The sequence below is a fragment of the Arachis hypogaea genome, chromosome 3 (genome assembly GCF_003086295.3).
Source record: "Arachis hypogaea cultivar Tifrunner chromosome 3, arahy.Tifrunner.gnm2.J5K5, whole genome shotgun sequence".
NCBI classification, from domain to species: domain Eukaryota; kingdom Viridiplantae; phylum Streptophyta; class Magnoliopsida; order Fabales; family Fabaceae; genus Arachis; species Arachis hypogaea.
In genome coordinates, this window is record NC_092038.1 from 126,307,742 (window position 1) to 126,328,583 (window position 20,842).

The following is a 20,842-nucleotide window of genomic DNA, read 5'->3' on the forward strand; positions in this document are numbered from 1 at the left end:
TTTCGTGGTAATGATTTGAGTTAAAGAAAAGAAAGTGGATGTTGTAAGGGATAATATATAGTTAGTTGAAGAGTATGTTGATGGTTATGCTTAGCTGTAATTAGAGCTTCCTTCCATTCTCATACCTGGCATCCATCTCTATATTAGTTGGCTCCATCGTTTTTTCTACCACCCTCTGGCTCTTTGATGCACGCACATGCATGTGGCCACCGCATGCGTGGCGGCTGATGAGCATTATTTTCAATTCTCTTGTATGTTTGCGTTTTTGTCAGCTCATAACACATAAAACATTAAATGACTCTCGCATAAATAATAAATGATAAATGAAGAGTGTTAAGTAAATAATGATTTTTTTAATAATATAAATAATTACTAATTAAATAAAAATACATTATATTTTTAAATTATTCACCTAAATTTTAATATTAAAATAATTATCTATACACTTAATAAAATAAAATCTGATATATCTATTTTTTATATTATTTAATATTTTTATTGTCTGTTTATAATTTTTCACAATAAAAATGAGTTATTTATGCATTTTTATACTACTTTATCATCAACAACTGTTGTACGTGCGGGGCACATTAGAATGACAAGGGAGATCATGAGGGGCCTCTATGTCTGCGGAGAAAAAATGAGTGCTAGTTTCGGAAAAGAATTTCGTAGTCCTTCCCTGCCATTGACTTCTCATTACATTATTCCTCGATTTTCGGATCCAATTAATTAGCACTGCACAGCATAATGGGTTTTCTTGGTATAAGTTTCCAAAGCCGACAGACACTAAACTCCAACATCATAATAATGAATCCCTTCTTTCTACTGTCATTACTCCTTTACCTTCCTTGTTGCAACTCACTTCACACCATAACACAAAACCAACCTCTCAAAGACGGCGACGTTCTTGTCTCCCAAGGCAGAGCAACCTTTGCACTCGGTTTCTTCAGCCCTCAAAATTCTCAAACCCGCTATCTTGGGATATGGTTCAACAACATCTCACAACAAACCGTTGTTTGGGTTGCCAACAGAGACACCCCTCTTAACACCACTTCAGGTCTTCTCTCCATCAACAACCATGGAAACCTCGTACTCCACGACCGTAACCCTCTTTGGTCCTCAAACCTTTCTCTCCCATCTATATCTACCAACGCTTCAGCTAAGCTCTTAGACACGGGAAATTTGGTTTTGACCATCAACAACAACAACAGCGACCAAGTCTTGTGGCAGAGTTTTGATTACCCTGGCAACACTTACCTTCCCTACATGAAGCTTGGGTTCGACCGTAAAACTGGCTTGAACCGGTTTCTAACGTCATGGAAATCCCGGAACGACCCGGGAACCGGTAACGCGACATACAGGATGGACCGGACCGGGTTGCTGCCGCAACTATTTCTATACACGAACAATGCTCCCTTGATGCGGGTTGGGCCGTGGACGGGTCTAAGATTGAGCGGGGCAGCGGAGATGACTCAAGACTTCATCTTCAGCTTCTTCTTCATCGACGATTCAAACGAGGTTTCATCAATCTACAGAGTGAACGACCCAAACCTGCTTTCGATCTCTGTGCTGGAGGAAACCGGGTACCTAAGGAGATTAGTATGGCAAGCTCACGAGGGGAAGTGGTTCGAGCTCTGGAACGGTCCACGGGAAGAGTGTGACCACTACAGAAGGTGCGGGTCGAATTCCATTTGTAACCCTTATCATGAAGAGACGTTCTTGTGCGAGTGCTTGCCAGGATTCGAACCCAAGTCGGAGAGAGAGTGGTATCTGAAAGACGGGTCAAGTGGGTGCGTGAGGAAGGCCAACGTGTCCACGTGTCGAAGCGGGGAGGGGTTTGTGGAGTTGGCGCTTGTGAAGGCGCCGGATACATCCAAGGCCAGCGTGGATTTGGGGCTGAGTATGGAGGAGTGTAGGGATACGTGCCTTAGGGATTGTTCTTGTGCTGCCTATACTAGTGCTAATCAGAGCTCAAATACCGGTTGTATTACCTGGCATGGAGATATGGAAGATACTAGAAAGTTCTCCCAAGTCGGACAAACTTTGTTTCTACGTGTCGATGCACTAGAATTGGGTACGTACGTATGGAAAAGATACTATCTTCTTCTTCTTTTTGTTCTTATTATTATTTACATTTGCAGCTAAATATTCCAAGCACTACAATGACCATGCTTCTCTTGGCAAGAAAAAGATGGCGCTTATTTTAGCGCTTTCTATTTCCTTCTTCATGTTTTTGGTCGTCACAATCCTCGTGTACTTTTTCAAGGTTAGGAAGCAAGTTGGTAAGTCAATTCTTATTGTATCAAATTTCTTGTAATATAGATAGACACATTTCATATTTAAACTTATTTTTCTTTCTTTCTTTTTTGCACATTTGATGATAGGTAGAAGAAGGAATCACAAGCATTCTTCCTTTCGTATTCACGTTGAGGAGAATCTACAAAATTTTGACAACACAAAAGATTCAGATTTGCCACTACTATTTGATTTAATCTCTATCACTTCTGCAACTCACAATTTTTCTCCTACTAACAAGCTTGGTCAAGGTGGATTTGGTTCTGTATATAAGGTATCTCTCCTTTAACATATCTCAATTCCATAATATATTTGGTATGAAACTCTAATTTTAAACATCGCCACTAATATATATATAGAAAATGCAAGAGAAAACTTATGTAGATTAAATCAAGTTTAGAGAAAATATTAGCAAAATATTTTTTTTCCTCAAAGTTGTCTCATTTTAAATCTTCATCGATAAAAAATTATTGAATATATATATATATATATATATATATATAATACCAAATAGAAATGTTGAAATATTTTGTATGAGAATAGAGAATAAATAATTAGAGTAACAATAGATAGGATAAGGTAGGATTCACGTCTAATTCTAACTTTATTCACGTATTGAATTTTTCATTAAAACTTAACTCTACTGTATTTGCAGGTTTATAATATATTAATTTTAAATCTATTCGCTCTTAATTTAAAAGTATTTAATCTCACTATTCAAAAATTATAAAAAATATAATATTCAATAATATAATGAGATCTTAGAATTATAATTTGATATTTATATATCATTAATTAAACAGATTTGTTTTTTATATAAACAAAAATATTAAATTTTTAATTAATGATTTTAACTTAATAAATAAAAAATTTTTATATAAATAAAATTTTTTGGTTTGACACTCATCCAAACACATTAATTATATATATATATATATATATATATATATATATTATATCATTAATTAAACAGATTTGTTTTTTATATAAACAAAAATATTAAATTTTTAATTAATGATTTTAACTTAATAAATAAAAAAATTTTATATAAATAAAATTTTTTGGTTTGACACTCATCCAAACACATTAATTATATATATATATATATATATATATATATATATATATATATATATATATATATATATATATATATTGCGGGTTAAATAGGGGTTGACAATTCTCTTTCGACCGGATTGAGTATATGCGGATAAAGTTGTTGCTGCCATCCCTATAAATAAGTAAATGACTAGTTAACATGTTGCTTAATTAAAAGAATATAATTTATAATAAAAATTAAAAATTCAAAAAAATATATTAAAAAATTTACAAATATTTCAGGGTTGCTTAATTGATGGAAGAGAAATAGCAGTAAAACGATTATCCAAAAATTCAGGTCAAGGAACCGAAGAATTTAAAAATGAAGTTACCTTATTAGTGAAACTTCAACACAGAAATCTTGTAAGACTATTGGGTTGTTGCTTTGAGAAAGAAGAAAGAATGTTGATTTATGAATATCTTCCGAACAAAAGTTTGGACTTCTTTATATTTGGTAGGCTGTCATTCTCTATCTAATTTGATTGTTAACATTTTTCTTCTATTAGTTCAGTTACTAAAAAGAAATTGAAATTCAATGGTTCATTTTCAGATGAAACTCAAAGATCATTACTAAATTGGGGTCAACGTTTTGAAATTATTTTTGGGATTGCTCGAGGAATATTATATCTTCATCAAGATTCGAGACTAAAAATAATTCATAGAGATCTAAAGGCTAGCAATGTTTTACTGGATGCTGCAATGAATCCCAAAATTTCAGATTTTGGAATGGCTAAAATATTTGGTGAAGATCAAATTCAAGCAAGAACAAGAAGAGTTGTTGGAACATAGTAAGTGCCGTAAGCTTATAATAACCAAAAACAAAGGAATTAATTCGAATTACCTATAATATTTTGACATATCTTAGTGGATACATGTCACCAGAATATGCAATGGAAGGACAATATTCGACAAAATCAGATGTTTTTAGTTTTGGAGTTTTACTTTTAGAAATTGTTGCCGGCAAGAGGAACACAGACCATGATCAAGGACGATCCTCCCGAAATTTAATTGGATACGTAAGTGGTCATGTCTTAAATTGTTCAATCTATCAAATGAACTGAATACTATTGGTATGACTCAATTGGAGATTTTGCTATGTGTTGGTAGGTGTGGATACTTTGGACAGAAGGAAAGGCCTTGGATCTAGTAGATTCATCACTTGGGCAGTCTTATCCTTCTGCTACAGTTTTGAGGTGCATTCAAGTTGGACTATTGTGCGTGCAAGAAAATGTGAACAATAGACCTTCCATGTTAGAAGTTATTGTCATGCTAGGAAATGAAGCACCCATTCGCCAACCCCAAAAACCAGCATTTTTATTCAGCAACAACCGAGAGCTAGTGCAAGAACCATCATCAATAGTGGAAGATGGATCTTCATCAGTAAACGAAATAACAACAAGTACAATCTTTGGCCGTTAAACATGACTATCCTTGACTCCTTCAAATGCAACGCAAGTTTAATTTGATGGTTATTCTATGGTTGTTTAAGCTGATAATTGAGAAACTCAGACTGTGTCATAGTAGCTAGAAACTTTGTAACTACCACTAATCCGAATGAACTTTTCATGTGACGAAAAGAACTAGATTGAAGGTTCCCTTACGCGGCCATTTAGTGATCTCTAGGTACTATAAATGTATTATTGATTGTTAATTATTGGATATATAAAAAATGATAATAAAAAGGAACCAGAGAAAAATGGCAACCTAAACTGATCCCATGCATGCATCAAATGTGACAATCTCGCCAGAGTGACTCTACAATAAATCCTCCATTAATGTACAAATGCATTAGTAAATTCCTAAAATACCCTTACTTCTCTTTTTTCAAACCAAAATCCTAACCCTAATTTTGACACAACACATTCTTTCACACATTCACCAGAACTCTAGCCACCCTTACCCAACAGCAGAACAAAAGAACAGAAAGAAAGAAGAGAAGAGGGGGAGAACCAGAGAAGGAAGAGAAGAGGAAGGAAGGGAAGTGGCGCTGGTGGGCATCACTGCCACTGTCGCCACCATCGTGTCGTCGCGAGAAAGGCCAAAACCGAGGGAGAGAGAGAGCCGTGTGGGGAGAAGGAGATGTCACTATCCTGTGGGGCCCGTGTCACCGTCGTCACCACCGAGGTCTTCATCGTCGCCGTCCATGGAGGTTCGCAAAAAGAGGGAAGACGCGCCATTCTACCCAGAGCCATCGCTGGAAGGGTCATCGCCGTCAAGCACAGCCACCATTGCCAATGTTCGTGCCTCCGTTTAGCGCCGCCAGATCTGTCGCCGGGGGAGAAACAAAACACGCGTGGAGAGAGAAGGGGTTGCAGGGAGGTTCCACCACCGTTGGAACTCTACTGCTGCTGCTGCCATGGCCGCGGCGCCTCTGTCGCCAAGAAATACCTAGCTGCCGCCGTCGAAACTAGCCTCGTTGTCATTGTCGTAGTTGCAGATTTGGAGCTTCAAAAGAGAGGAGTTCCCGGAGAGAGAGAAATGCCGAGGAGGGACCCTCTGCTGCTGCGCTGTTCCTGTCGCCGTTCGAATGTACCTGAACCAAGCCATCGTCGTTGCCTCCGGAGTTGTTGGTGCTACTGGAGCTGAAGTCATTATCCCGGTCCAGCCTCTTTCCTTGATTCTGCTCTAGCTTTCATGTCCTATTATGCCACCATTTAATTTGTCTTGTCCTTGTTTTAATTCGATTTTAGTTTTTCCTGTTTTAGATTTCCAGGATTATCGCCAGCTCCATCTTGTCACTCTCCGGTCCAAATTCAGCGCTCATTTATTTTATTCTACTTCAATCTTCCTCATCTTGAATTTGGCACTCCGGATTTGGTATCTTTGGTCATTTGGGACCATATTGTGAGTAGGCTTTACATTTATAATTATTTGACTATACATCTATAATTATTTTGACATATATCTATTATGATCTTTGAATTATACTCACTATATATACTTTGAATGGTCTTAAATTGATTAAAATAATTGATTTATTAAAATTAAATAATTCGTTTTTATGAAGTTTATACTTTCGAAACTATGCATGAGACCATATATATTTTTTATGAAGTTTTGCATTATTTTAAATTGTTTGATCTTACTTGAATATCTGTTTTTGAGACCATATATATTTTTGACGAAGTTTTGTATTATTCTAAAATGTTTAAATTTACTTGAATATCGGTTTTTGAAGCATTGAAATGTTTGTTTGTATTCACTTAGTTTAAAGATTGTGAAATATATTTGAAATGTGTTATGATTGAAAAAGTATGATTGGAAAAGATTCTAATGAGAAAGTATAATATGATTTGATTTGATTTGATACCTTAGATATTTGAAAGATCAAAGATTTGTTATATTTGAAATTATATGTTTTGAATTGGTTTGGGAGGCTCGTATTAGAAAATCGTGGTTAACGGAGGTTATGACGTTAACTTAGATGCATCTAACTCAAACTCCAGCTAGCAGAGGTGTTGCTAGCCTAACGTGTAGGTCACACGTTAGATCTATTATTCTGTTAAGACACACGAGATGAAAGAGCTACCCTTAGAGGTGGAGCCGCCCAAGTGTGGATTATTTGATTTGATTTCTGTATGAGAACTCCCTTATTGATTCACTTATTATTATCAACTATTATTTTCTAACAAAAAAATTACTTTAATAATAATCTTTATATGGTCTCATATCGATTATAGATGTATTGTTTGGTCACTGAGTTGCAAAACTCACCTTTTTTTAAAAAAATATTTTTCAGGAGCAAATATTTGACTATGTGAGACTTTCTATTCAAGAGTAATGATCTGCAATGAGTACCTATTCTTTGTCGAATTCCTAGAAATATATGCTCCATATATCACATACAGGATCCAACCATTCTTAGTTATTTTAATTTTTTTGTTAAAAGTATATAACTATTTATTTTAGAACTTGTAAAATATTTGTAACTTGCTTATTCAATTTATATTTGAGTATGTTAGGCTTGCTATAGGATTATTTTCTTAAGCGCCAATTATAACTCATTTTGGGTCATGACAGTAAGAGATGCGAAAGTTGTTCTTGCAAAGTCAGTTAATTGTTTATTTTAAACAAAGAAAGCTCAACACAGTAAAGTGGAGCAACAGATAAACATGCATATTAAGCACCCAGAAAAAAGAAACCAAACACGAAGGTGATCAATCCCCTGTCATCTCCGGCATAGTCATCAACAACCAAAAGGATCAATACCAACCCACTCCTTGTAGCTCAGAAACGTTCTACTTTGAATGACCTCAACACCTGCTTCTCTATTGTTGAAGATTCTGTCATTGCGTTCCAACCAGATGTTCCAAATCACTGCAAAGAATCCAATCAGCCACCTCTTCTTCTCCTCTTTTCTATTAAGCATGCTAGTCCAACTCTCAAATAGACCTTTAATGGTTCCTGGGACTGTCCAATCTCTACGAAAACTCCTCAACTATGCGCACCACACCTGCCAAGTAAACTCACAAAACAGAAACAGATGATGAACAGATTCCATCTTTTTTTTACACAGGACACAAATATTGTCACTCTGCTGGATGATGCCCAATCTACTCAACCTCTCTTTAGTATTTACTCGACCAACTAGAACAAACCATCCAAAAAGCTCTATTCTTGGTGGTACCAACCCTTTCCAAATAACACTTGTGAAGCTATAGCTCGTAATCTCTTGTGAAAGAGTCTCCGATTGCAGCACCTGCACCAAAGAGCTAGTGGAAAAAATACCTTTATTATCAAATTTCCAAACAAGATTATCCTGTCTACCAGTTGATAGCTTTACTGGCCTTAACCTCTCATGAAGTTGATGAACAAGTTCCAACTCCCATTGAATAACTCTCTCCGCCACTGAAAATTCCAAATCTACTCTAACCCATCCCAAAACCCACAATCTCCTATCACAGATCCTTGTTGGTTTGAAACAGAGAAAAGCCTTGGAAAACTCGCTTTCAAAGGACCACCTTAAATCCAATTGTCTTCCCAAAATATAGTTTTCCTATCATCCCCCACTTCCATCGCCATCCCACTAATAATTTTATCTTTCACCTGTTGTTCTATTATATTCAACTGACAGATGTCTTTCCACAGGCCACCCTTTACTGGTATAGGCTGATCTGATAGTCATACATTAGGATTCAAATTGTTACAAGAACACACAATCTTCTTCCACAACAGACATTCTTCCTTTGAAAATCGCCACCACCACTTAAACAAAAGCGTTGTGTTCCTGAGAATTGCATCCTCGACCCCCAAACCCCCCGCCTTTTTTGGTGCCTGAACCACTTCCCACTTCACCAGAGGTATACCATAGTTTTCATCCTCCTTGCCCCCACATAAACCTCCTCTGTAATGCAATCAACTTGTCAGCGACCGCCTTCGGCATCTTGTAAAAGCTAAGGTAATAGATTGGTAAGCTGTTCAACACCGATTTGATGAGAACTAACTTTCCAGCTTTGTTTAGAATATTCGCTTTTCATAAGCTGAGCTTCTCTTCCACCTTATCAATGATAGGTTTCCAAGTCTTCACCAATCGCGGATTCGCCCCTAAAGAGATCCCAAGATACCTAACAGGTAAGACAGCTTGCTTGCACCCAGAAGGCGACAGCCCTGCTCCATCCACTCTTGCTCACAATTGACCGCTATCAGACTCGACTTATCAAAATTGATGCTCAAACTCGACATCAGCTCAAAACAGCGCAACAGCCTCTTGTAATTCATAATTGTCTCTGTCTCCGGAAGGCAAAACAAAATAGTATCATCCGCGAATTAAAGATGTGATAGTTCAATATGATCTCTTCCAACCATTAAGGGAGCAATGCGCCCATTGCGTACGGCTTCCCCCAACATCCGATGCAACACATCGACTACAAGAACAAAGAGAAGAGGAAAAAGTGGATCTCCTTGTCTTAGGCCCCTCTCCATTTTAAATGGCTTGGACGGTGACCCATTAACCAGGACAGACATAGTGGCCGTACTGACACACTCCTTCATCCAATTCCTCCATCTTTGTCCAAAGCCCATCTTCTGAAACACAATATCGATAAAACTCCACTTGACTCTATCATATGCTTTCTGAAAATCTAGTTTTATAATTGCTGCCTGCTTTCTACGCGTCTTAAGCTACTGAACCGTCTCACAAGCAATTAGGGCGCCATCATAGATTTTTCTACCCTTCACAAATGCACTTTGTGTCTCTCCTACCAAACCCGGCATAACTGTTCTCATTCTTCTCACCAAGACTTTTGAAATCACCTTATACACACATCCCACCATACTAATCGGCCTAAAGTCCTTAATCTCCTTGGCACCCACAAATTTCGGAGCAAGGGTTACCCACGTAACATTCGCACCAGTTGGTAGCTTAGCATTCTGGAAGAACCCCATCATTGCTGTTGTAAACTCTTGGCCAATCTCCTCCTAGCATCGTTTGATAAAGTTCATATTGTACCCGTCACTACCTGGTGCTTTAGAAGATTCACAGTCCTAAACTGCCTCCCAAATTTTCACGGCAGATGGCATAACCTCCAAAGCTGTAGCCTCATCAACATCAAGCTGCCTCACCAAACCATCCCAAAAGCCAATCCTCGGGACATATTCCTGCCGATACAAGCCCTTATAAAAGCCCCTAATAGCAACCTTTATTCTTGCTTGATTCCCCACTAGTCGTCCATAAATCATCAGAGTGTCAATCCTGTTGTTCCTCCTTCTAGCCGATGATTTTTTTAAAATATTGAGGATTAAATTAATAATTAATAATTCAGTTCAAGACTGCATCCACATTGCCATTTAGTTACAAAAATACAGTTTAATCGGCAAACAAAATGCTATTTATACAAGATTGAGGATACTCACTACTTTGAGAAAGCTGAAGATTCAGATTTACCATTATTTGATCTAAGCTCCATTTCTTCTGCAACTGATAACTTCTCTCCCTCTAATAAACTTGGTCAAGGAGGTTTTGGTTCTGTATATAAGTTAATTTTCTTTTAACAATTAAATTTCTTTAAATACTATAACCGTTAATAGGTGTTTTAATGCATTGAGTATCCAGTAAGTGAAATCCACAATGATTTTAAAATAGGAGTAAAACATATAAAAAGTATGGACTTTAAAAAGACGTAAATTTGATACTGTAACATTAATTTAAGGAAAATATTTAAGTCTAACATGTTGCTAGAAAAAATAACGTTCTTGTTTGGGTGTCATTAAGTTGGTAAAAAAGATCTTTTTTATTGAAAAAATATCTTTTTTATTTTTTAGCGTATTTAGTAAATTTCTAATAATAAAAATAAAAAATATCTTTTGTAAAAAGTTATAATTTATATTTTTTTAAAATATTTTTTTTCTTAAAAAAAAGATATTTTTTACATAACAAATAAACAAAAAAAATCATATTGTTATACTCAAACATTATTGATAAATAAAATTTTTTTTTTGTAAGAGATATCCAAACATAAAGTTACTTTTAGTCCTTTTTGTACAAATCTAAATCATGTTTGTCTTAATTATGAAACATGCAGCCATCACCAATAAAACTACTATCCATAAAAAATTATGAAAATTTAGAAAAATATTTTAAGGAGTTTAAAAGTATTTACAAATGTTTTCAGGGTTATCTTGATGGACAAGAAATAGCAGTGAAAAGATTGTCAAGCAATTCAGGTCAAGGAACTGAGGAATTCAAAAATGAAATTACACTATTAAGTAAACTCCAGCATAAAAATCTTGTGAGATTAGTCGGATGTTGTTTTGAAAAAGAAGAAAGAATGCTAGTATATGAATACCTTCCTAACAAAAGCTTGGATTTCTTTATATTCCTTTGTTTCAATTTTCCGTTTGTATTGTTATAGAGTATTGTAAGCGAAAAAGATAATCAAGTTATCTCAAGAAGAAATGAACCTGCACTAGGCCAATCTTCATGCAAATATACTCATTATGTAATGAAGAAACAGAATTTTTCAAGCAACTTAAACTAATAGAACCTACTAACAATGTTGAACCCTTTACAATATTGGAGGTGGATTTTATCTAGCAGAGATGGTAGTTACTGTCACTTCATTTACTGAAGATCCTCCTCCAGATGTTGATGAATCTTTCATGTCCAGATTGCCATTGAATAAAAATGCTGGCTTCTGAGGTGAACAAATAGGTGCTTCATTGCGTAGCATGAAAACAACTTCTAACATGGAAGGTCTATTGTTGACGCTTTCTTGCACACACAATAGTCCAATTTGAATGCACCTCAGTGCTATTTCAGGAGGATAAGATTGGCCTAGTGTTGAATCTACAACATCCAAGGCCCTTCCTTCAGTCCAAAGTTTCCACACCTACAAATTCATAACAAAATCTGTCTCAGTAATGCATCTAATTGATTCAATTGTTTGCCATTTTTAAGAATACTTCTTGTTTACTTACATATCCAATTAAGGAGGCTGCTCTTCCTTTTTCACAATTTGAATTTCTTTTTCCAGCAATAATCTCCAATAACAAGACTCCGAAACTGAAGACATCTGATTTTGTAGAGTATCGTCCTTCCATTGCATATTCAGGTGACATATAACCACTATAATTGTTTAGAATGATTAGATGACTATTAAAATGCAATTAGTTTTTCTATTCTTGGTATATGTGTTGATACTTACTAGGTTCCAACTACTTTTTTTGTACTTGCATGAATTTGTTCTTCTCCAAATATTCTAGCCATTCCAAAGTCTGAGATTTTGGGATTCATTACAGCATCAAGAAGAACATTGCTGGCTTTTAGATCTCTGTGAATTATTTTCAATCTTGAATCTTGATGAAGATACAATACACCTCGAGCAATTCCCGAAATAATTTTAAAGCGTTGACCCCAATCTAACGATGATCTTCGAACTTCATCTACAATGAACCATTGGTGTTTTCAAAAATTGGAATGCCATGGTTAATATTAGTTACAATTCACATTTTGTTTTATCAATAAATGCCAAAATGAGAGGAGTTTATCTAGTCAGAAAATGTGTAGCAGATATGTAGCATTTCTTGCTAAATTAGAAGACATTGAAGTGAAAATGGAGAATAGTAGATGGTGATTCCAATGGATTTTAATCAGGTCATCTTTTAAAGCCATAAGAGCTATTTTTGTGCACAGTCTATTCCTTGTCCCAAAATTTATGTGCAAGCTTACAGAGGCAGGAAAGTTAATGAGTTAATAGAAAAATGCATAGTTGCATACCAAATATGAGGAAGTCTAGGCTTTTGTTTGGAAGGTATTCGTAAACTAGCATTCTTTCTTCCTTCTCAAGGCAACAACCGAGCAACCTCACAAGATTTCTGTGTTGGAGTTTAACTAGCAGTGTAACTTCATTTATGAACTCTTCTATTCCTTGACCTGAATCTTTGGAGAGTCTTTTTACTGCTATCTCCTGTCCATCAAATAGATGACCCTAAAATATTTGCAAATTTAGACAATTTTTGCATTAGCTTTCTGCAATGTCTAAAAGAAGATAGAGCCAAGTGGTATAAGAATTCTCATGCATTAATTATTAAGAGTTTCCATTTACCTTAAAGACAGAGCCAAATCCACCTTGGCCTAGCTTATTATCTGGAGAAAATTTTTCTGTGGCTGCCATTATCATTTTAAAACTGAATAAGGGAAGGTTTGGATGTCTTTTGCTTTGAACATCGTTTTCTTCTCTTGGAGAACCATGATTTAAATCCCACATCATTTTCTCTGGAATTTCAAATTTCGTAAGATTTCACATAAGGCTCAAATTGAACAGAATTTTCTTTTCCTCTAAAATAATATTACCAGAATCCTTAAGAAACTGTAGTACCTGCCATTGCAGAATCATTCCCCCCTCCCCCCGAGTTACTACATATGATTCTTTCTATATGAACTAAAGGAAAACCAAGTTACTTTAAAGTACTACATGTTTTTTCTTTGCAGCATAAGAAGAGATCCAAAATCAAACTTTTTCTAACATTAAGACAAATGCTGCTGATAATGATGAAATATCACAACAGGGGATACTTAGAATTAGGGAAACTAGTTCTTTCAAAAAGCTACTCTGGTCTTGGTGAACTTCCTTTAGTTCCAAAAGGTATAAAGTATAAACCCAGTTTTCAACTATTCTTTCTAATGATATTATTTTTATTCAATATGAAGCACCTTGTTAGTATCCATGAAAGTAAATCACGTACCTTTGTTTTTACTCTTCTTCCACAAGTAATACACACTGGACACTAGAAGGAGAACCAGAAGCATGAAAGCTACCAGAGCCGCTACCAACTTGTCTTTACCAAACAATCTTGGTCTTTTATAGTACTTGGCTGAGAATAAGAAACAATACCAAACATAATGAAACAGAACCTTCTAAACTCCAATAATAAGTAAACATAAAAAAATGAGTCATACCTAGCTCAACAGAGTCGACACGGACAAAAAGATCTTGGCCTTGATCACTGAGCTTCTGAATGTCCATCAAGTCCCCATGCCATGTCATGCACCCACTCCCACCATTCCTAATATCAGCAACTGAATATGCATTGCAAGTGCAGTTTCTCAAACACTCTTTCTCACACTCATTCAAACTCAAACCCTTTTTAACTATTACCATAGATGTATCAGGAATCTTCAAGCTTTCAATCTTCTCAAACCCTTCCCCATTCTCACAAACAGACACCCCTTTCTTCCTCACACACCCTCCTGATCCATCTCTGTTCTCATACCAGTTTCGCGGGAACTTGGGTTCAAACCCAGGTAAACAACTACACTGAAAGGCCTCATCATAGTCCAAAGGGTCACAGTTACTGTTAGATCCACATGTTCCATAGTTATCACATAGACCTGTTGGCTCTGACCAGTACCGGTTCCACTGACTCTTCTGGAAATCCCAGGTGAACACTTGAAAGAAACCTGATTGCTGAACCACTATTCTGCTCACAATGGACTCATCAAACATGGTGTATGAGAGTGCTGAATGGTTTTCATCTTCCTCATAAGAAATATTGAATTTGAGCATGTCTCGTTTCATGTTTGGTATACCCATGAGCAATTCACCGTTCCATGATCCTCCTCGCCACCATGGAAGGTTCTTGTTGTATAAGAACAGCTGTGGCTTCCCATTGGGGTTGAATCCCAACGTGTATGCACCAGGAGCAGGGTCATCATCTGTCTTCCATGATTGGAGGAACCAGCTCTTGTTACTTCTTCTGTCAAAACCAACTTTCAAGTGCTGAATGAAGGTGTCAGTAGGGTGATCAAAGCTTTGCCATAGGATGGTTCCGGTGTTGTTTTGGAACAGAACAAAGTTTGCTGTGTCCAAGAGTTGAGCTACAACGTTGTTGTTGGAGTGTGTGAGTGAAACATTTGAAGACCAAATTGGAAGAGTGGTATAGTTGTTATAGAGTGCTAGATTTCCATGCTGGTTGATTGAGAGAACCCCTGATGTGTCGTTGATGGGAGTGTTTCTGTTTGCAACCCAAATCACAGTTTGTTCTGGCAAGTTGTTGTACCAGATTCCGATGTAACGGGAAGTGGATTTGCCTGGACTAAAGAATCCCATGGCAAAGGTTTTGCTCTTAGAAACAAGAATCTCACCATCTCTGAGGGGTTTGTCAATGGTAATTGTATCAGAACATGAGGTAAGTGAGATGCTGAGAAGGACTACACTCAAAGAACTAAGCAGAGAATAATGGTTTTGGGCCATTCACAAGAAAGAAAGGATCTTTTGAAGAGAAAATGAAGGTTTGAGACACATGTGAATGTATTTAAATATGACATAATGAATTAAAGTGCTAGACTTGGGACATGTTAAATGTCTCATGTCACCCTTCCTTGTGATTATTAGCACACCTTATCAATAAATATTCTATAGAATAATGATCGGGAAAAGATAATGAAGAACTATCTTCTAATGAACGTTGAAGTCTATGAGACTAGGACGTATACAAATTATTGTTAGCATGACTTATAGGTCAGAGGCTGCTGTCCATTTGGTACATTGCACCGGGCTTGACGGTGTACAAATTTCTAAGATTAAAATTGACTTTGTGGTCCTAAGAGACCCACACTACCACGTATTTGCACTTTTAGGTAATATAACAGCTTATGAACTATTAGTCACTAATACTCTTAGTAGGTTCAAGGCCCATTGAAAACAAATGATACAACTTTCAAAAGATTCCAAATTTTTCAATCTTATCAGTTATCACCGTGTTTAAGCATTACGCAAAGGATAATCTTTACAGCAAGTGGCGGGATAATCCATCATTGTTTTCACATTGAGAAATGGAAGCATGATTAGTTTTGTTCTGTCATGGAGTTAGTTATTGGAAGTTAGCTTTTTATTTGAAACTTCTTTTGGGGGCAGGGGGATGGTTATTCAAGCCTACATCCCTTAACTACCATTAATACTAATTAGATTTATTATTAAAAATGGAGTTGGATTCTTGCATAAATGAAGCCAAAAATTGTTCATGCGTATCAAGCCATAACTAAAATTTTAATTTGCCATTAAATTAATATGCAGTTGTTTTGTGAGAATTGCTTTTCGGTTAAGAATAGACATGTATAATAAGTTCTCTGATACTGATACATAACTCAAAATGTGAGTCAATTACTAAAATAGTAAAGAAAACAAACTCCCTAGTCAAGATTTGAACAACGGGAAAACTTGGACTTGAAAATTTTCAGACTAATTAAGCCAAAAAAAAACTCATCCAAAGAATTTCTGGCTCATGAAGTGGCCAACCCCTATTACTCTCATATTTAAGTATTTAACAGTATGAGTTTCTGAAGGACTATAAACAACTTTTCATGCATCCTATAAAGTTATGTAACCATTGCATATAACTAGATTTTATCTAGCAGAGATGGTAGTTGCTGTTACTTCATTAATTGAAGATCCTCCTCCAGATGTTGATGACTCTTGCAAGTCATCTTGGTTGCCATTGAATAAAAATGCTGGCTTTTGAGGTGGACAAATAGGTGCTTCATTCCCTAACATGAAAACAACCTCCATCATGGAAGGTCTCTTGTTCACATTTTCTTGCACACACAATAGTCCAATTTGAATGCACTTCAAAGCTATCTCAGGAGGATAAGATTGGTCTAGTGTTGTGTCTACCATATCCAAAGCCTTTCCTTCTGTCCACAATTTCCATACCTAGAAATTCATAACAAAATCTTTGTATGAGTCAAAGTCACCATTGCTTAAATTATTTTCCTTATCTCTCTTCTTTACTTACATATCCAATTAAATTTGGGGAGGCTCTTTCTTTGTCGCTGCTATCTGTGTTCCTCTTGCCGGCAATAATCTCTAGAAGTAAGACTCCAAAACTAAAGACATCAGATTTTGTTGAATATCGTCCTTCCATTGCATATTCGGGTGACATATAACCACTGCAAAAGCATAAAACGATTAGATTATAAATAATATTAACTAATTAATTTCGTGAGTCTTGGTTATTCTAAGTTCCTAATACTTACTATGTTCCTACTACTCTTCTCGTTCTGGCTTGGATTTGATCTTCGCCAAATATTCTAGCCATGCCAAAGTCTGAGATTTTCGGATTCATTGTGGCATCAAGGAGAACATTGCTAGCTTTGAGATCTCTGTGAATTATTTTTAATCTTGAATCTTGATGAAGATATAACACACCTCGAGCAATCCCATAAATAATTTCAAAACGCCGATCCCAGTCTAACAATGACCTTTGGAGTTTATCTGAAATATGACCATGATTTCCAAGAATGACCACTGTATGAAATATTAAGCACATATAGGGCTCTAACTTAAATTCAAAGAAAGTATGAAAACCTACAATGGAAAAGGAATATACCCTTTTTTAAAAAAAAATATGTTTGCTGTATATATTAGTATTCTGATTGAAAAATTGAACTAACAGGATTTTTTTTTCCCCTTAGAATTGTGACAAGCTTCTTTGTAAAATGGAGTAGCCACAGCCCAGATTTGGTGTCTGCTTCTAAAAGTGGAATGGAAGAAGGTAATTCTTCAATGGAGAGAATTTTCCCTCTTTAATTTAGTAACCGTTATAGCTGCTAATCTAGATAAAAGCTTATATGAGTGAACAGAAGATTTACCGAATATAAAGAAGTCCAAACTTCTGTTTGGAAGGTATTCATAGACAAGCATTCTTTCTTCCTTTTCAAGGCAACAACCATGCAATCTCACAAGATTTCTATGTTGAAGTTTAACTAATAGTGTAACTTCATTTTTAAATTCTTCTATTCCTTGTCCAGAATCTCTGGACAATCTTTTCACTGCTATCTCTTGTCCATTGTATAGCTGACCCTGAAATATTTAACAACTCTTAAGACACTGTTACTCTATTTTCCCATTAGTTTTCTTAAGTGTCTTGAAAGAAGAAAATGAAAGTAAAAAGAGACATAAAAAGAGTTTTAGTTTACCTTATAGACAGAGCCAAATCCACCTTGTCCAAGTTTATTCTGAGGAGCAAAATTTTTTGTGGCTGCCATGATTATTTTAATGCTGAAGAAGGGGAGATTTGGATCTCCTTTACTTTGAATATCATCACTGTTTTCTCTAGGAGAATCTTGATTCAATTGCCGCAACATTTTATCTGAAATAAATTCAAGGTGATCACATTCCCTATGAAACTACTATACCTATATAGGTTACGAAAGCATCTCATGAATTCTAATACATTCTAATACTTAACCAATTCTTCATTGCATTTCATATGGAAGTCCCGTGTAAAATCAATAGCATCATCCATGAAAGTAATCTTGAATCACATACCTTCTTTCTTTTTCTTCTGCAACCGCAAGTGATATACACAGGCCAGAATAAGGAGAACTGCAAACAAAGAAGCTACCAGAACCCCTATAATCTTTTTCTTACCAAATGCTTCTTTTGTTTTCTTGTAATAATTAGCTGAGAGTAAAAAACAAGAACATAATGAAGCAGAACCGCTTTCATTTCAGATGAAAAAAAAAAGAGAAAAATTGTGTAGAAGAGAGTACCTAATTCAACAGCATCAACACGTACAAATATTTCTTGGCCTTGATCACTAAGCTTCTCTATGTCCATCAAATCACCATGCCATGCAAAGCATCCACTTCCACCACTGGCCACATTAGCAACTGCATAAGCACTGCAAGAACAGTTTCTCAAGCATTCCTTCTCACACTCCTCCAAACTCAAACCCTCCTTAACTATAGCCACAGATGTATCAGGAACCTTCAATCCTTCAATATTCACAAACCCTTCTCCACTCCCACAAACAGATGCACCTTTCTTCCTCGCACACCCTCCTGATCCATCTCTGTTCTCATACCAGTTACGCAGGAATTTCGGTTCAAACCCGGGCAGACAAGTGCACTGAAAATCCTCATAGTTCAAAGGGTCACAGTTACTGTTAGGTCCACATGTTCCATAGTTATCACATTGACCAGTAGGCTCTGACCAGTAGCGGTTCCACTGATTCTTCTGGTTATCCCAAGTGAACACTTGAAAGAAACCAGATTGCTGAACCACCACCCAACTGGGAACGGATTTGTCATAGGTGTTATATGAGAGTGCTGCATGGTTCTCATCTTCCTCACAAGAAACATTGAAAATGTTGTTATCTCGTTTCATGTTGGGTATACCCATGAAAAACTCACCATTCCACGGTCCTCCTCGCCACCATGGAAGATTCTTGTGGTATAAAAACAACTGTGGCATACCATTGGTGCTGAACTTCAATGTGAAGTCACCAGGTGAAGGATCATCATCTGTTTTCCAAGATTGGATGACCCAGCTCTGGTCTTTTCCTCTGTCAAATCCTAATCTCAGGTGGGGAATCAAAGTATCTGTTGGTTGATCAAAGCTTTGCCAGATGACAGTTTTGGTGTCGTTAAGGATCAGAACAAGGTTGGCTATGTCTGTGAGTTGAGCTATAACTTTGTTTGTGTCTGAAGGTGTGACTGAAACATTGGTAGACCAAATTGGAAGAATGCTATGATTATGGTGGAGTGCTAGATTTCCATGTTGGTTGATTGAGAGAACCCCAGATGTGTCATCGATGGGAGTGTTTCTGTTTGCAACCCAAATAACAGTTTGTTGTGGCAGATTGTTGTACCAGATTCCGATGTAACGGGAAGTGGACCTGCCTGGGCTGAAGAATCCCATAGCAAAAGTCTTGTCCCTAGAAACAAGAATCTCACCATCTCTGAGGGCTTTGTCAGTGGATATGGTGTCAAAGCAAGAGCCAAATGAGATGTTAAGAAGGACTACTGTCAAAGAACTTAGCAGCCAATAATGGCAATGTAACTTTGGTTTTTGATTTTGACCCATGATAAGGCAGAGAGGATTTTCTGCAGAGCACATGGAGTTTCTGCTTCATTCTCTTTGTTCATCAAGGGAAAGGGAAATAGACATAAGCGATAAAGTGTGTTCACACTGAAGTGAAACAGTTGTAGATTGCTTGACTTAGGAGTTAGGACACATGCTTTCTATTTGGATGGCTATTAGCTAACACATCTTATCAATAGTATCTCTCAATGATTATTAGAAAAAGACAACAAATTTATATAATTAAATTGAAGACTATGAACTATATAATGATTAATTAGCATAAATTTTTGCACCAAAGGTGGGCAAATATCTGAAAGCATAATGACTTTTAGTCCAGAGAGATCCGCACGTAATCAAGACTAGATAAATGTCATTTGCTCATAATAAGTCTTTATTAGGCGTTTACAAGTCTTGCGAAATATGGAAATATTTCTGGTAGGATAAAGGCACATATGATTCAAGATTTTTTTGAAAGATTCCTAGCTTAATTATCACTGTTTAAAAGTAGGCTTTATTATATTAATGACTATCCTGTAATGACTATTGAGCATGGTGATGTCAGATGTGATTGTTTTTCATGTTGATCATGACTAAACCTCTTAAATGTACGTTCTTTTTTCCAATAGTTCTCTTAATAGGGCTTGTGTGGAAGGTTCCCGGTTACTCATAGAGTCAAAGGACATTTTTCAAGAGTTAATCTCCAAAATTGTCTTTTGTTCTTCTGTTCTCAAAGCTGCCTCACTTCCTCACTACGGGGCAGTATAAGGGAGTCTCGTTGTTGATGCATCTTATAGGTTGGTATGCAACTGCCACGTTCATAATTCAATTTGATATTTTGTCAGTGCAATAATGACTCACTGATTTAAGTCATGCTGGGAAAACCAAGACAAGAAGATTGATTCTGCACTATCTTTCCTTTGTTGGTAGCTGAGGTTGTTTTCTCTTCTCTGGTATCTTGTACTTTCACCACTAGTCTCTATTAGAGTTAGATTCTGTACGTCAACTTTTTTCCACAGCATTTTACAACTACACACTATAAACTTTCTGTTTTCAGATCAGGAAAGCACACTTCCTTGTCAAAATTGAAACTAAGAAAAAACCTAAGACTTGCACTCTAACAGTTCAGGTTCCAGACTAAGTCTAAC

General features: G+C 36.3%; 3 protein-coding genes across 7 annotated transcripts; 1 reads left to right on the forward strand and 2 right to left on the reverse strand.

Moving 5' to 3' along the window:
• Positions 1 to 642: 642 nt before the first annotated feature.
• LOC112791364 (G-type lectin S-receptor-like serine/threonine-protein kinase RKS1) lies at positions 643 to 4,993 on the forward strand. Of its 2 annotated transcripts, XM_072233469.1 has the most exons (7): positions 646 to 2,074; positions 2,142 to 2,282; positions 2,385 to 2,569; positions 3,637 to 3,847; positions 3,944 to 4,181; positions 4,259 to 4,409; positions 4,501 to 4,993. In XM_072233469.1, exons 1-7 carry the CDS (start codon positions 748 to 750, stop codon positions 4,810 to 4,812), a joined length of 2,565 nt encoding a protein of 854 aa, XP_072089570.1. In that variant the 5' UTR covers positions 646 to 747; the 3' UTR covers positions 4,813 to 4,993. The 2 variants fall into 2 exon arrangements, with proteins under 2 accessions (XP_072089571.1, XP_072089570.1); XM_072233470.1 differs by lacking the exon at positions 4,501 to 4,993 and having other exon boundaries at positions 643 to 2,074; positions 4,276 to 4,412.
• A 6,218-nt stretch (positions 4,994 to 11,211) lies between these two features.
• Positions 11,212 to 15,356, reverse strand: LOC112791368 (G-type lectin S-receptor-like serine/threonine-protein kinase RKS1). Of its 2 annotated transcripts, none has more exons than XM_029297180.2 (7): positions 13,790 to 15,356; positions 13,576 to 13,704; positions 12,936 to 13,105; positions 12,608 to 12,818; positions 12,036 to 12,273; positions 11,809 to 11,956; positions 11,212 to 11,720 (listed from the first exon to the last, which is right to left on the reverse strand). In XM_029297180.2, the coding sequence occupies exons 1-7, from the start codon at positions 15,081 to 15,083 to the stop codon at positions 11,418 to 11,420; spliced, it is 2,493 nt and encodes an 830-aa protein (XP_029153013.1). In that variant the 5' UTR covers positions 15,084 to 15,356; the 3' UTR covers positions 11,212 to 11,417. The 2 variants fall into 2 exon arrangements, with proteins under 2 accessions (XP_029153013.1, XP_029153014.1); XM_029297181.2 differs by having other exon boundaries at positions 12,936 to 12,997; positions 13,790 to 15,314.
• A 552-nt stretch (positions 15,357 to 15,908) lies between these two features.
• Positions 15,909 to 19,861, reverse strand: LOC112791367 (G-type lectin S-receptor-like serine/threonine-protein kinase RKS1). 3 transcript variants are annotated; one of them, XM_025834172.3, is made up of 7 exons: positions 18,383 to 19,861; positions 18,159 to 18,293; positions 17,807 to 17,979; positions 17,480 to 17,690; positions 16,865 to 17,102; positions 16,624 to 16,777; positions 15,909 to 16,541 (listed from the first exon to the last, which is right to left on the reverse strand). In XM_025834172.3, exons 1-7 carry the CDS (start codon positions 19,728 to 19,730, stop codon positions 16,236 to 16,238), a joined length of 2,565 nt encoding a protein of 854 aa, XP_025689957.1. In that variant the 5' UTR covers positions 19,731 to 19,861; the 3' UTR covers positions 15,909 to 16,235. The 3 variants fall into 3 exon arrangements, with proteins under 3 accessions (XP_025689957.1, XP_072089572.1, XP_025689960.1); XM_072233471.1 differs by having other exon boundaries at positions 18,159 to 18,215; positions 18,383 to 19,851; XM_025834175.3 differs by lacking the exon at positions 18,159 to 18,293 and having other exon boundaries at positions 18,383 to 19,851.
• Between the last annotated feature and the right edge of the window lie 981 nt (positions 19,862 to 20,842).